The sequence below is a fragment of the Ranitomeya variabilis genome, chromosome 4, assembly GCF_051348905.1.
Source record: "Ranitomeya variabilis isolate aRanVar5 chromosome 4, aRanVar5.hap1, whole genome shotgun sequence".
NCBI classification, from domain to species: Eukaryota; Metazoa; Chordata; class Amphibia; order Anura; family Dendrobatidae; genus Ranitomeya; species Ranitomeya variabilis.
Genome location: NC_135235.1, coordinates 441603803 through 441617037, shown reverse-complemented (window position 1 = coordinate 441617037; position 13235 = coordinate 441603803). Strand labels below are relative to the sequence as shown.

The window sequence follows — 13235 nt, the reverse complement described above, 5'->3', positions numbered from 1 at the left end:
GCTAAAGCAAGGAAATGTGCAATACATGAAATGTGAACAGCATAATGGCTTGTGAAATTTATGAAAAAACACATGAGATTTTTAGCACAAAATTTGGCCAAATATTGTGAGCCCATTCACCAAACGTCAAGGTAATCTCAGATCGAATGGGTAACTAACCTGTCTGCCTAGTGTGAACACTTACCTATGGCTAATAAAATGGTAAAGCCTGTATTTATAGAGGAGGTTAGAACCAACTGTGTTTGGATGTAGTTAAAATCACAGCATGGTGAAGGGCGGGGCGTTCAAGTCAGAAAAAGCAATACATAGTAAATATAGAAAAACTGACTGAACAGCCATCTAGTCTGAACTGGTGCATAACCAAAAAGTCTTACATAGCAAATAGATAATGGCTGCACTCAAGTTTATTGTGCTAAAGCAAGGAAATGTGCAATACATGAAATGTGAACAGCATAATGGCTTGTGAAATTTATGAAAAAACACATGAGATTTTTAGCACAAAATTTGGCCAAATATTGTGAGCCCATTCACCAAACGTCAAGGTAATCTCAGATCGAATGGGTAACTAACCTGTCTGCCTAGTGTGAACACTTACCTATGGCTAATAAAATGGTAAAGCCTGTATTTATAGAGGAGGTTAGAACCAACTGTGTTTGGATGTAGTTAAAATCACAGCATGGTGAAGGGCGGGGCGTTCAAGTCAGAAAAAGCAATACATAGTAAATATAGAAAAACTGACTGAACAGCCATCTAGTCTGAACTGGTGCATAACCAAAAAGTCTTACATAGCAAATAGATAATGGCTGCACTCAAGTTTATTGTGCTAAAGCAAGGAAATGTGCAATACATGAAATGTGAACAGCATAATGGCTTGTGAAATTTATGAAAAAACACATGAGATTTTTAGCACAAAATTTGGCCAAATATTGTGAGCCCATTCACCAAACGTCAAGGTAATCTCAGATCGAATGGGTAACTAACCTGTCTGCCTAGTGTGAACACTTACCTATGGCTAATAAAATGGTAAAGCCTGTATTTATAGAGGAGGTTAGAACCAACTGTGTTTGGATGTAGTTAAAATCACAGCATGGTGAAGGGCGGGGCGTTCAAGTCAGAAAAAGCAATACATAGTAAATATAGAAAAACTGACTGAACAGCCATCTAGTCTGAACTGGTGCATAACCAAAAAGTCTTACATAGCAAATAGATAATGGCTGCACTCAAGTTTATTGTGCTAAAGCAAGGAAATGTGCAATACATGAAATGTGAACAGCATAATGGCTTGTGAAATTTATGAAAAAACACATGAGATTTTTAGCACAAAATTTGGCCAAATATTGTGAGCCCATTCACCAAACGTCAAGGTAATCTCAGATCGAATGGGTAACTAACCTGTCTGCCTAGTGTGAACACTTACCTATGGCTAATAAAATGGTAAAGCCTGTATTTATAGAGGAGGTTAGAACCAACTGTGTTTGGATGTAGTTAAAATCACAGCATGGTGAAGGGCGGGGCGTTCAAGTCAGAAAAAGCAATACATAGTAAATATAGAAAAACTGACTGAACAGCCATCTAGTCTGAACTGGTGCATAACCAAAAAGTCTTACATAGCAAATAGATAATGGCTGCACTCAAGTTTATTGTGCTAAAGCAAGGAAATGTGCAATACATGAAATGTGAACAGCATAATGGCTTGTGAAATTTATGAAAAAACACATGAGATTTTTAGCACAAAATTTGGCCAAATATTGTGAGCCCATTCACCAAACGTCAAGGTAATCTCAGATCGAATGGGTAACTAACCTGTCTGCCTAGTGTGAACACTTACCTATGGCTAATAAAATGGTAAAGCCTGTATTTATAGAGGAGGTTAGAACCAACTGTGTTTGGATGTAGTTAAAATCACAGCATGGTGAAGGGCGGGGCGTTCAAGTCAGAAAAAGCAATACATAGTAAATATAGAAAAACTGACTGAACAGCCATCTAGTCTGAACTGGTGCATAACCAAAAAGTCTTACATAGCAAATAGATAATGGCTGCACTCAAGTTTATTGTGCTAAAGCAAGGAAATGTGCAATACATGAAATGTGAACAGCATAATGGCTTGTGAAATTTATGAAAAAACACATGAGATTTTTAGCACAAAATTTGGCCAAATATTGTGAGCCCATTCACCAAACGTCAAGGTAATCTCAGATCGAATGGGTAACTAACCTGTCTGCCTAGTGTGAACACTTACCTATGGCTAATAAAATGGTAAAGCCTGTATTTATAGAGGAGGTTAGAACCAACTGTGTTTGGATGTAGTTAAAATCACAGCATGGTGAAGGGCGGGGCGTTCAAGTCAGAAAAAGCAATACATAGTAAATATAGAAAAACTGACTGAACAGCCATCTAGTCTGAACTGGTGCATAACCAAAAAGTCTTACATAGCAAATAGATAATGGCTGCACTCAAGTTTATTGTGCTAAAGCAAGGAAATGTGCAATACATGAAATGTGAACAGCATAATGGCTTGTGAAATTTATGAAAAAACACATGAGATTTTTAGCACAAAATTTGGCCAAATATTGTGAGCCCATTCACCAAACGTCAAGGTAATCTCAGATCGAATGGGTAACTAACCTGTCTGCCTAGTGTGAACACTTACCTATGGCTAATAAAATGGTAAAGCCTGTATTTATAGAGGAGGTTAGAACCAACTGTGTTTGGATGTAGTTAAAATCACAGCATGGTGAAGGGCGGGGCGTTCAAGTCAGAAAAAGCAATACATAGTAAATATAGAAAAACTGACTGAACAGCCATCTAGTCTGAACTGGTGCATAACCAAAAAGTCTTACATAGCAAATAGATAATGGCTGCACTCAAGTTTATTGTGCTAAAGCAAGGAAATGTGCAATACATGAAATGTGAACAGCATAATGGCTTGTGAAATTTATGAAAAAACACATGAGATTTTTAGCACAAAATTTGGCCAAATATTGTGAGCCCATTCACCAAACGTCAAGGTAATCTCAGATCGAATGGGTAACTAACCTGTCTGCCTAGTGTGAACACTTACCTATGGCTAATAAAATGGTAAAGCCTGTATTTATAGAGGAGGTTAGAACCAACTGTGTTTGGATGTAGTTAAAATCACAGCATGGTGAAGGGCGGGGCGTTCAAGTCAGAAAAAGCAATACATAGTAAATATAGAAAAACTGACTGAACAGCCATCTAGTCTGAACTGGTGCATAACCAAAAAGTCTTACATAGCAAATAGATAATGGCTGCACTCAAGTTTATTGTGCTAAAGCAAGGAAATGTGCAATACATGAAATGTGAACAGCATAATGGCTTGTGAAATTTATGAAAAAACACATGAGATTTTTAGCACAAAATTTGGCCAAATATTGTGAGCCCATTCACCAAACGTCAAGGTAATCTCAGATCGAATGGGTAACTAACCTGTCTGCCTAGTGTGAACACTTACCTATGGCTAATAAAATGGTAAAGCCTGTATTTATAGAGGAGGTTAGAACCAACTGTGTTTGGATGTAGTTAAAATCACAGCATGGTGAAGGGCGGGGCGTTCAAGTCAGAAAAAGCAATACATAGTAAATATAGAAAAACTGACTGAACAGCCATCTAGTCTGAACTGGTGCATAACCAAAAAGTCTTACATAGCAAATAGATAATGGCTGCACTCAAGTTTATTGGTTTATACAACCACATTGTTTTAGTTCTTTATTTTTATTTTTCCACCCAAACAAATTTCAGTTTTTCAATTGAATTGGGCACATTATAGGTGACATTAAAGGTTGGAAAAGGCTCTGGAATGATTCTTCTTGGTATGAGATATATATATATATATATATATATATATATATATATATATATATATATATATATATATATATATATATACATATACATATACATATACATATATATATATATATATATATATATATATATATATATATATATATATAATCGTCTAAGGGGCGCTTCCGTCTGTTTGTCTGTCACGGAAATCCCAAGTCGCTGATTGACCGCTAAGTCATCTGGGTAATTTCGCAATGCATCACTGGGACGCTGGAGGGTGAGTATATAACTATTTTTTATTTTAATTCTTTTTTTAACAGAGATATGGTGCCCACACTGCTGTATACTACGTGGGCTGTTATATACTGCGTGACTGATATATACTACGTGGGCAGTGTTATATACTGCGTGGCCTGTGTTATATACTGCGTGGGCTGTGTTATATACTACGTGGGCTGTGTTATATACTACGTAGCTGCTATATACTACGTGGCTGCTATATACTATGTGGGTGCTATATACCACGTGGCTGTGCTATATACTATGTGACTGCTACATACTACGTGGCTGTGCTATATACTATGTGACTGCTACATACTACGTGGCTGTGCTATTTACTACGTGGCTGTGCTATATACTACGTGGCTGTGCTATATACTACTTGGCTCTGCTATATACTACGTGGCTGTCTGTGTTATATAGTGCGTGGGCTGTGTTATATACTACGTGGCTGCTATATACTACATGGCTGCTATATACCACGTGGCTGTGCTATATACTATGTAGCTGCTACATACTATGTGGCTGCTATATACTACGTGGCTGTGCTATATACTACGTGGCTGTGCTATATACTACGTGGCTCTGCTATATACTACGTGGCTGTCTGTTATATAGTACGTGGGCTGTGTTTATATACTATGGCTGTGCTATATACTACGTGGCTGTGTTATATACTGCGTGGCCTGTGTTATTTACTGCGTGGGCTGTGTTATATACTACGTGGGCTGTGTTATATACTACGTAGCTGCTATATACTACGTGGCTGCTATATACTATGTGGGTGCTATATACCACGTGGCTGTGCTATATACTATGTGACTGCTACATACTACGTGGCTGTGCTATATACTATGTGACTGCTACATACTACGTAGCTGTGCTATATACTATGTGACTGCTACATACTACGTGGCTGTGCTATATACTACGTGGCTGTGCTATATACTACGTGGCTGTGCTATATACTACTTGGCTCTGCTATATACTACGTGGCTGTCTGTGTTATATACTGCGTGGGCTGTGTTATATACTACGTGGCTGCTATATACTACATGGCTGCTATATACCACGTGGCTGTGCTATATACTATGTAGCTGCTACATACTATGTGGCTGCTATATACTACGTGGCTGTGCTATATACTACGTGGCTGTGCTATATACTACGTGGCTCTGCTATATACTACGTGGCTGTCTGTTATATAGTACGTGGGCTGTGTTTATATACTATGTGGCTGTGCTATATACTATGTGGCTGTGTTATATACTACGTGGCTGTCCTACATACTACGTGGCTGTGCTATATACTACGTGGCTGTGCTATATACTATATGGCTGCTATATACTATGTGGCTGCTATATACTACGTGGCTGCTATATACTACGTGGCTGTGCTATATACTACGTGGCTGTGCTATATACTACGTGGCTCTGCTATACACTACGTGGCTCTGCTATATACTACGTGGCTGTCTGTGTTATATAGTACGTGGGCTGTGTTTATATACTATGTGGCTGTGCTATATACTACATGGCTGTGCTATATACTACGTGGCTGTGCTATATACTACGTGGCTGTCCTATATACTACGTGGCTGTGCTATATACTATGTGGCTGCTATATACTATGTGGCTGCTATATACTATGTGGCTGCTATATACTATGTGGCTGCTATATACTACGTGGCTGTGCTATATACTACGTGGCTGTGCTATATACTACGTGGCTGTGCTATATACTACATACTACATGGCTGTGCTATATACTGCATGGCTGTGTTATATACTACGTGGCTGTACTATATCCTGTGCCCTGAACCCCCCGACATCCTGCGACCAATCAGCGACAGACGCAGTTCAGCCGCGAATGGACGCTGGATTTAAACCACGCTTCGCTGATCGGCCAGCCGGGCACGACCAATCAGCGATATTGCCGCACAATTTAATCCCCACTCACAGCGCGACGTACATACATACATACGTACATACATACATACATACATACATACATACATACATACATACATATTCTAGAATACCCGATGCGTTAGAATCGGGCCACCATCTAGTGTGTGTGTGTGTGTGTGTGTGTGTGTGTGTGTGTGTGTGTGTGTACACACACACACACACACACACACACACACACACACACACACGCGCACACACACTACAGACCAAAAGTTTGGACACACCTCATTTAAAGGTTTTTCTGTATTTTCATGACTATGAAAATTGTACATTCACACTGAAGGCATCAAAACTATGAATTAACACATGTGGAATTATATACTTAACAAAAAAGTGTGCAACAACTGAAAATATGTCTTATATTCTAGGTTCTTCAAAGTAGCCACCTTTTGCTTTGATGACTGCTTTGCACAGATATACAGCTCTGGCAAAAATTAAGAGACCACTGCCAAATGTTCAGTTTGTCTGATTTTTCTCTTTATAGGTATATTTTTGAGTAAAATGTTAATTGTTCTTTTATTCTATAAATTTCTGACAACATGACTCTGAATTTCCAAGCAATAAATTTTGTATTTTTTTTCTGAAAAAGAAAAATGGTTGAAATTAAAAAAAAACAAAACAGTGCTTTCAGACCTCAAATAATGCAAAGAAAACAAGTTCATAATCATTTAGAAACAACAATACTAATGTTTTAACTCAGGAAGAGTTCAGAAATCAATATTTTGTGGAATAACCATGATTTTTAATCACAGCTTTTATGCGTCTTGGCATGCTTTCCTCCAGTCTTTCACAGTGGTTTTGGCACAAAAATTAACCAGTTCTTTTTTAGATGGCTTGTGACTATCCAAGATTCTCTTGATTACATTGCAGAGGTTTTCAATGGGGTTCAGGGCTGGAGATTGGGCAGGCCATGACAGGGTTTTGATGTGTTGGCCTCTTAATTTTTGCCAGAGATGTGTATATATAACTCCCAAGTAAATTAAGCTTCTGTGAAATATCACTGTCCACTTAAGAAGCAACACTGTTTGACAATCAATTTCACATGCTGTTGTGCAAATGGAATAGACAACAGATGGAAATTATTGGCAATTATCAAGACACATTCAATAAAGGAGTAGTTCTGCAAGTGGGGACCACAGACTACATCTCCGTACCAAAGTTTTCTGGCTGATGTTTTGGTCACTTTTGAATGTTGGTTGTGCTTTCACCCTTGTGGCAGCATGAGACGGACTCTACAACCTACACAAATGGCTCAGGTAGTGCAGCTTTTCCAGGATGGCACATCAGTTCAAGCTGTGGCAAGGTTTGCTGTGTCAGCGTAGTGTCCAGAGGCTGAAGGCGCTACCAGGAGACAGTCCAGTACACCAGGAGACGTGGAGGGGGGCAACAACTCAGTAGCAGGACCGCTACCTTAGCCTTTGTTCAAGGAGAAACAGGAGGAGCACTACCAGAGCCCTGCAAAATGACCTCCAGCAGGCCACAAATGTGTATGTGTCTGCACAAACGGTTAGAAACGGACTCCATGAGGATGATCTGAGTGCCCGATGTCCACAGACGGGGGTTGTGCTCACAGTCCACCGTGCAGGATGCTTGGCATTTGCCACAGAACACCAGGATTGGTAAATTCGCCACTGGCGTCCTGTGCTCTTCACAGATGAAAGAAAGTTCACACTGAGCACATGTGACAGAGTCTGGAGATGCTGTGGAGAACGATCTGCTGCCTGCAACATCCTTCAGCATGACCGGTTTGGCAGTGGTAATGGTATGGGGTGGCATTTCTTTGGAGGGCCGCACAGCCCTCCATGTGCTTGCCAGAGGTAGCCTGACTGCCATTAGGTACCGAGATGAGATCCTCAGACCCCTTGTGAGAACATATGCTTGTGCGGTTGGCCCTGGGTTCCTCCTAATGTAGGACAATGCCAGACCTCATGTGGCTGGAGTGTGTCAGCAGTTCCTGCAAGATGAAGGCATTGAAGCTATGGACTGGCCCGCCCGTTCCCCAGACCTGAATCTGATTGAACACATCTGGGACCTCATGTATCGCACCATCCACCAACGTCACGTTGTACCACAGACTGTCCAGAAGTTGGCGGATGCTTTAGTCCAGGTCTGGGAGGAGATCCCTCAGGAGACCATCTGCCAGGAGCATACCCAGGCGTTGTAGGGAGATCATACAGGCACGTGGAGGCCACACACACTACTGAGCATCATTTCCTTGTCTTGAGGCATTTCCACTGAAGTTGGATCAGCCTGTAACTTCATTTTCCACTTTGATTTTGAGCATCATTCCAACTCCAAACCTCCCTGGGATATTAGTTGTGATTTACATTGATCATTTTTAGGTTTTATTGTTCTCAACACATTCCACTATGTAATGAATAAATATTTACAACTGGAATATTTCATTCAGTGATATCTAGGATGTGAGATTTTAGTGTTCCCTTTATTTTTTGAGCAGTGTATAATAAAATAAAAAATTGGTATTTTATCGGGTGTGTAGACATTTTATATCCGTGTATGTCTATATTTTTATATGATTATATAGTACAATCACTGGAGATGGGAGAATTGATTCGCATGGCATTGGTCCATCAGTGAGGTCAGTTACCTGTGAACACTGGACTGGAGTTCCACAAATCTTTTACCTCCTGCCTTTTCCTTTCATTAGCCAGACATCGCATGTGCGTCACACCATAATGATGACATTATACCAGCCTGGCTAATCGAAAGAAGAACCAGGAATGCCGGGAGGTAAGGAGATTCTCATGTCTCCCATCATGCAAATGGATTTTCTCATTTCTAGGAATCCTTGATCTTCTTTTCTCTAGTTTTCTTTCTGCAATTTAGGATTTCTTTCCCACGGGTCAGGAGAACTAGCTTCATTCACATGAGTCATGAGACTTCTTAATATCAAAGATTACATTTATAATTCAGACATCAGAGTTTTCTGTTTCTTTTTTATCTGAATTTAGAACATGCCATTTTCAACATTTTGAAATGGTGGAAAACAGGATTGGCACACAAAGTTTATTTTTTTAATAGAAATTTTCAATGCAAAACCAATACTTAAGACCTTCCCACCCTGCTAAATTTTCATTTTTCCTCTGTCTTTCAAGAGCCATAACTTTTTTATACTTCTGAGAACATAGCCTTATGAGGGCTTGGTTTTTTTGGAAGAAGGTGCAGTTCTGACTGATATTACACATTTTATTATTATTATTATTATTATTATTATTATTATTTACTTATATAGAGCCATTAATTCCATGGTGCTGTACATGAGAAGGGGTTACATCAAAATACAAATATCACTTACAGTAAACAAACTAACAATGACAGACTGGTATAGAGGGAAGAGGACCCTGCCCTTGCGGGTTTACATTCTACAGGATTATTGGGAAGGACACAGTAGGTCAGGTGTTGCAGTAGCTCTGATGGTGTTGAGGTGGCCGTGTGGTCATTACAGACTGTAAGCTTCTTTGAAGAGGTGGGTTTCTTTTGAAGGATCCAAATGTGGTGGATAACCGGACGTGTTGGGGCACAGAATTCCAGATGATGGGGGATATTCAGGAGAAGTCTTGGAGGCGATTGGGTGAGGAGCGAATAAGCGTGGAGGAGTGAAGGAGATCTTGGGATGACCGGAGATTACGTGAGGGAAGATATTGAGAGATTAGTTTGGAAATATAAGGAGGAGAAAAGTTATGGATGGCTTTGTAGGTCAGTGTTAGTAGTTTAAACTGGATATGCTGGGAAATTGGGAGCCAGTGAAGGGATTTACAAAGAGGGGAAACAGGAGTGTAGCGAGGAGAGAGATTAATTAATCGGGCAAGAGTTAAGGATGGACTGGATGGGTCCGAGAGTGTTAGAAGGTAGGCCACAAAGGAAGATGTTACAGTTACAGTAGTTGAGGTGGGAGATGATTAGGGCATGCACAAGCATTTTGGTAGAGTGAGGGTTGAGGAAAGGACTGATTCTGGAAATATTTTTGAGCTGGAGGCGACAGAAGGTGGCGAGAGCTTGGATGTGCAGTTTGAAGGACAGGGCAGAGTGAAGGGTTACTCCGAGGCAGCGGACAGGGGAAAGTGTGATTTCATTTGTTTTGATATAGATCAGATAGGGAAGATATGCGAGATGGAGGAAAGATAATTAGTTCAGATTAGTCCACATTGAGCTTGGGGAAGCGAGAGGAGAAGGAGGATATGGCTGATAGATACTCTGGGATTCTGGAGAGCAGAGAGGTGATATCTGGGCCAGAAAGGTAGATCTGAGTGTCATCAGCATATAGATGGTACTGGAAGCCATAAGACCTTATGAGTTGTCCCAGGCCGAGTGGATAGATTAAGAAGAGTAAGGGTCCTAGGACAGAGCCTTGAGGGACACCAACAGAGAGAGGGCGAGATGAAGATGTAGTATGGGAGTAGGAAACGCTAAATGTGTGGTTGGTAAGGTGTGAGGAGATCCAAGATAGGGCAAGGTCTTTGACTCCAAAGGAAGAGAGGATCCGTAGTAGGAGACAGTGGTCAACTGTGTCGAAGGCAGAGGACAGGTCTAGAAGGAGGACTATAGAGAATTGTCTGTTAGCAAGTCGTTAGTAACTTTGGTCAGGGCACTCTCAGTGGAATGGTGGGGATGGAAGCCAGATTGTAGGTTGTTGAAGAGAGAAATGCAAAGTGAGAGGAAAGTTCAGCATGTACGTGCTGCTCAAGGAGTTTGGAAGCAAATGGGAGCAAAGATATGGGGCGATAGCTGGACATAGCGCTTGGGTCAAGGGATGGCACTTATAATGTATTGTACTAAAAACAACAGCGAAAAAAAAATCTATATTATCTATGTAGAGTGAAATTTTCACCATTATCTCCCTGTTTTATTTTTTTTTATGGTGTTCACTGTGTTGTAAAAAAAAAAAAAAGACCCAATAACCTTATTCTCTAGGTTACGAAAAACTTTAAGAAAGTATTTCCCATGTTATTTTCTGAGACTCAAAACTTTTTTTTTATTTGTTCTGTGAAGGCTTGTTTGTTTGGGGTACATATGACTTTTTTGTTATTTTTATTACGCTTTTGGCAAAGTGAGATGACCAAAAATGCTAATTTCTTTTTACTTTTACGTGTTCACTATTCGACATTTTACAACAGGATACGGCGGTACCACATATGCCTTTTGTAGTTTCATCAGAGGACTTAAAGCTATGATTGACTAAAGGGGTGTTCCCATCTCCAAGATCCTATCCCAATATGTAGTAGGTGTTTAAAATAATATTAGTAAATACCTCCAAATAGAAAATCAGAAAAACTATTCTATATTTCTAGATCTCTTTTCTCATGTGCAGGCATTGCAGGACTTTAGGTATCCATGGTTGCGACCACTAGCAACTAGCTGTCACTATATCAGGGGCTGTCACCATGGATACCTAAGGTCCTGCAATGCCTGCACATGAGGAAAAAGACATAGCGAATAAGAAAAACTATACTGCATTTCTATTTGGAGGTATTTGCTAATATTATTATTACACCTACTACATATTGGGACAGGATCTTGGACATGTGAATACCCCTTTAGAGACTTGTACAATACACTGCAACACTTCAGTATTGCAGTCTTTTGTAAAATTAGCCATCTCTTATGAAGCCAGGCCACAGACGAGGCTTCATAGGAGCCCCAACATTACTGGCATCTTGCAGCCTAGTTGTGGGGGAGCCAATGGGTGACAGAGAGACCCTCCTCTAACCCTGTCTCCCACCACGTAGATGCTGCTGTCACGATTGACAGTGGCACCTAAGGGATTAGCTTCAGTTAAAGATAGGTCTCTGATAGGTTTTTTTTTTTTAGTCTTAATTTCACATATACAATAGTGTTGGCATATGAAGAATGATAAGGTCACATATTTTAGCCACTTCTTAGATTTATAACCCTCTTGCAGTCAAAAAATAAAGTTACAAAAGATGGTCAAAACTACTTGCTGTGCAAATGTTCATTGTTTTTAACGTTTATTCAGCTTTTATTCAGGAACTTTCCAGGTGCAATCTTCCTGAATAGGGTGCCTTGTACGTGTTCCTCAAAAGTGGCCATACAGACCAGTGATCCAAATGTTTGTCTGCCAGCACTATCTCCCTACTCTCCCCCCCCCATACATGCGCATGCTCAACACAATAGTGTGTGTGTTCTGTATGGAGAGTAGAGGGACGCTTCTACCAGTTATTTGTTTTTCATAGGAAAAAAGGGATTGGGCAAAGAAATTCAATATGTCCAAGCAATGGGAGACTCAGAAAGCCAGTTCTGCAGAAATCAATGAGTCCAGACTTTAATTGCATACATGGAATGTCATACATTCCCAGCACTGGCTCTCTGTAATCTTGCACAGCCTGGAGATGGCAGAATGATAAGTGGCTGTTTCGGTACCATCCACATGTCAGCAATCTATTACCTAATAACTCCATTCCTAGTGATTTCACTTTTCAGCTGCTGTGGACGAATCATCTCTGTTATGTGAATACATTGGTCAGAGAGATTGCATTGTAAAACTCTAACCATCAATTTACCGTTTGTTATTATATTCAAAGTTCTCATTCCAATAACTATATTGTTATTGATATCTGTTCCTGCTTATAATCCACAGGTATTGGCCTTATTCTCAGTGAACTGCACAGTGCGGGACATGAAAATGACACTCTTGTAATATTTTCTTCTGACAACGGCATTCCATTCCCCAATGGACGCACAAACTTGTACTGGTCAGGAAGAGCTGAGCCCATGCTTATTTCTTCTCCTGGTCAACCAAGATGCACTGGAGAAGTCAGTCAGTCCTTTGCTAGTCTGCTTGGTGAGAAACAAGACATTGAACTGTTCATTACATCCTATTATCTATCTATCTACCTAGATATAGAGACAGGTTTATACAGTCCTCAACATTGCAACACTAATAAGTAAAAATCGTGGAATTATGTGAAATCACAGGAGAGATAGATATGTTAACAACATTTTCAAAACACTTCAATTGATACTATATCAAATATGAGCATCACACAGGAAAACACGCACAACATGACATGCTCTCACTGAGGGTATTTATCTGTTTGAGGAATATTCTGCCACATTGAATGCATTTGGGCACACAGATCATCAAGATCTGCTGCTGGCGTCTCCTTTTACAATTGAACAAAGAAGATATGGCCTGGGATT

General features: G+C 40.1%; 1 protein-coding gene across 2 annotated transcripts in view; it reads left to right on the top strand.

The window, feature by feature from the left end:
• SGSH (N-sulfoglucosamine sulfohydrolase) overlaps nt 1–13235 on the top strand; it is a 68691-nt gene that overhangs the window by 50594 nt on the left and 4862 nt on the right. For both annotated transcript variants that reach the window (XR_013213323.1, XM_077251481.1), the window contains exon 7: nt 12673–12876. Coding sequence is in view for 1 of the 2 variants with exons in the window: in XM_077251481.1 (XP_077107596.1) it covers nt 12673–12876 (204 nt within the window). In the remaining variant the exon portion in view is untranslated. The remainder of the gene's footprint in view (nt 1–12672; nt 12877–13235) is intronic.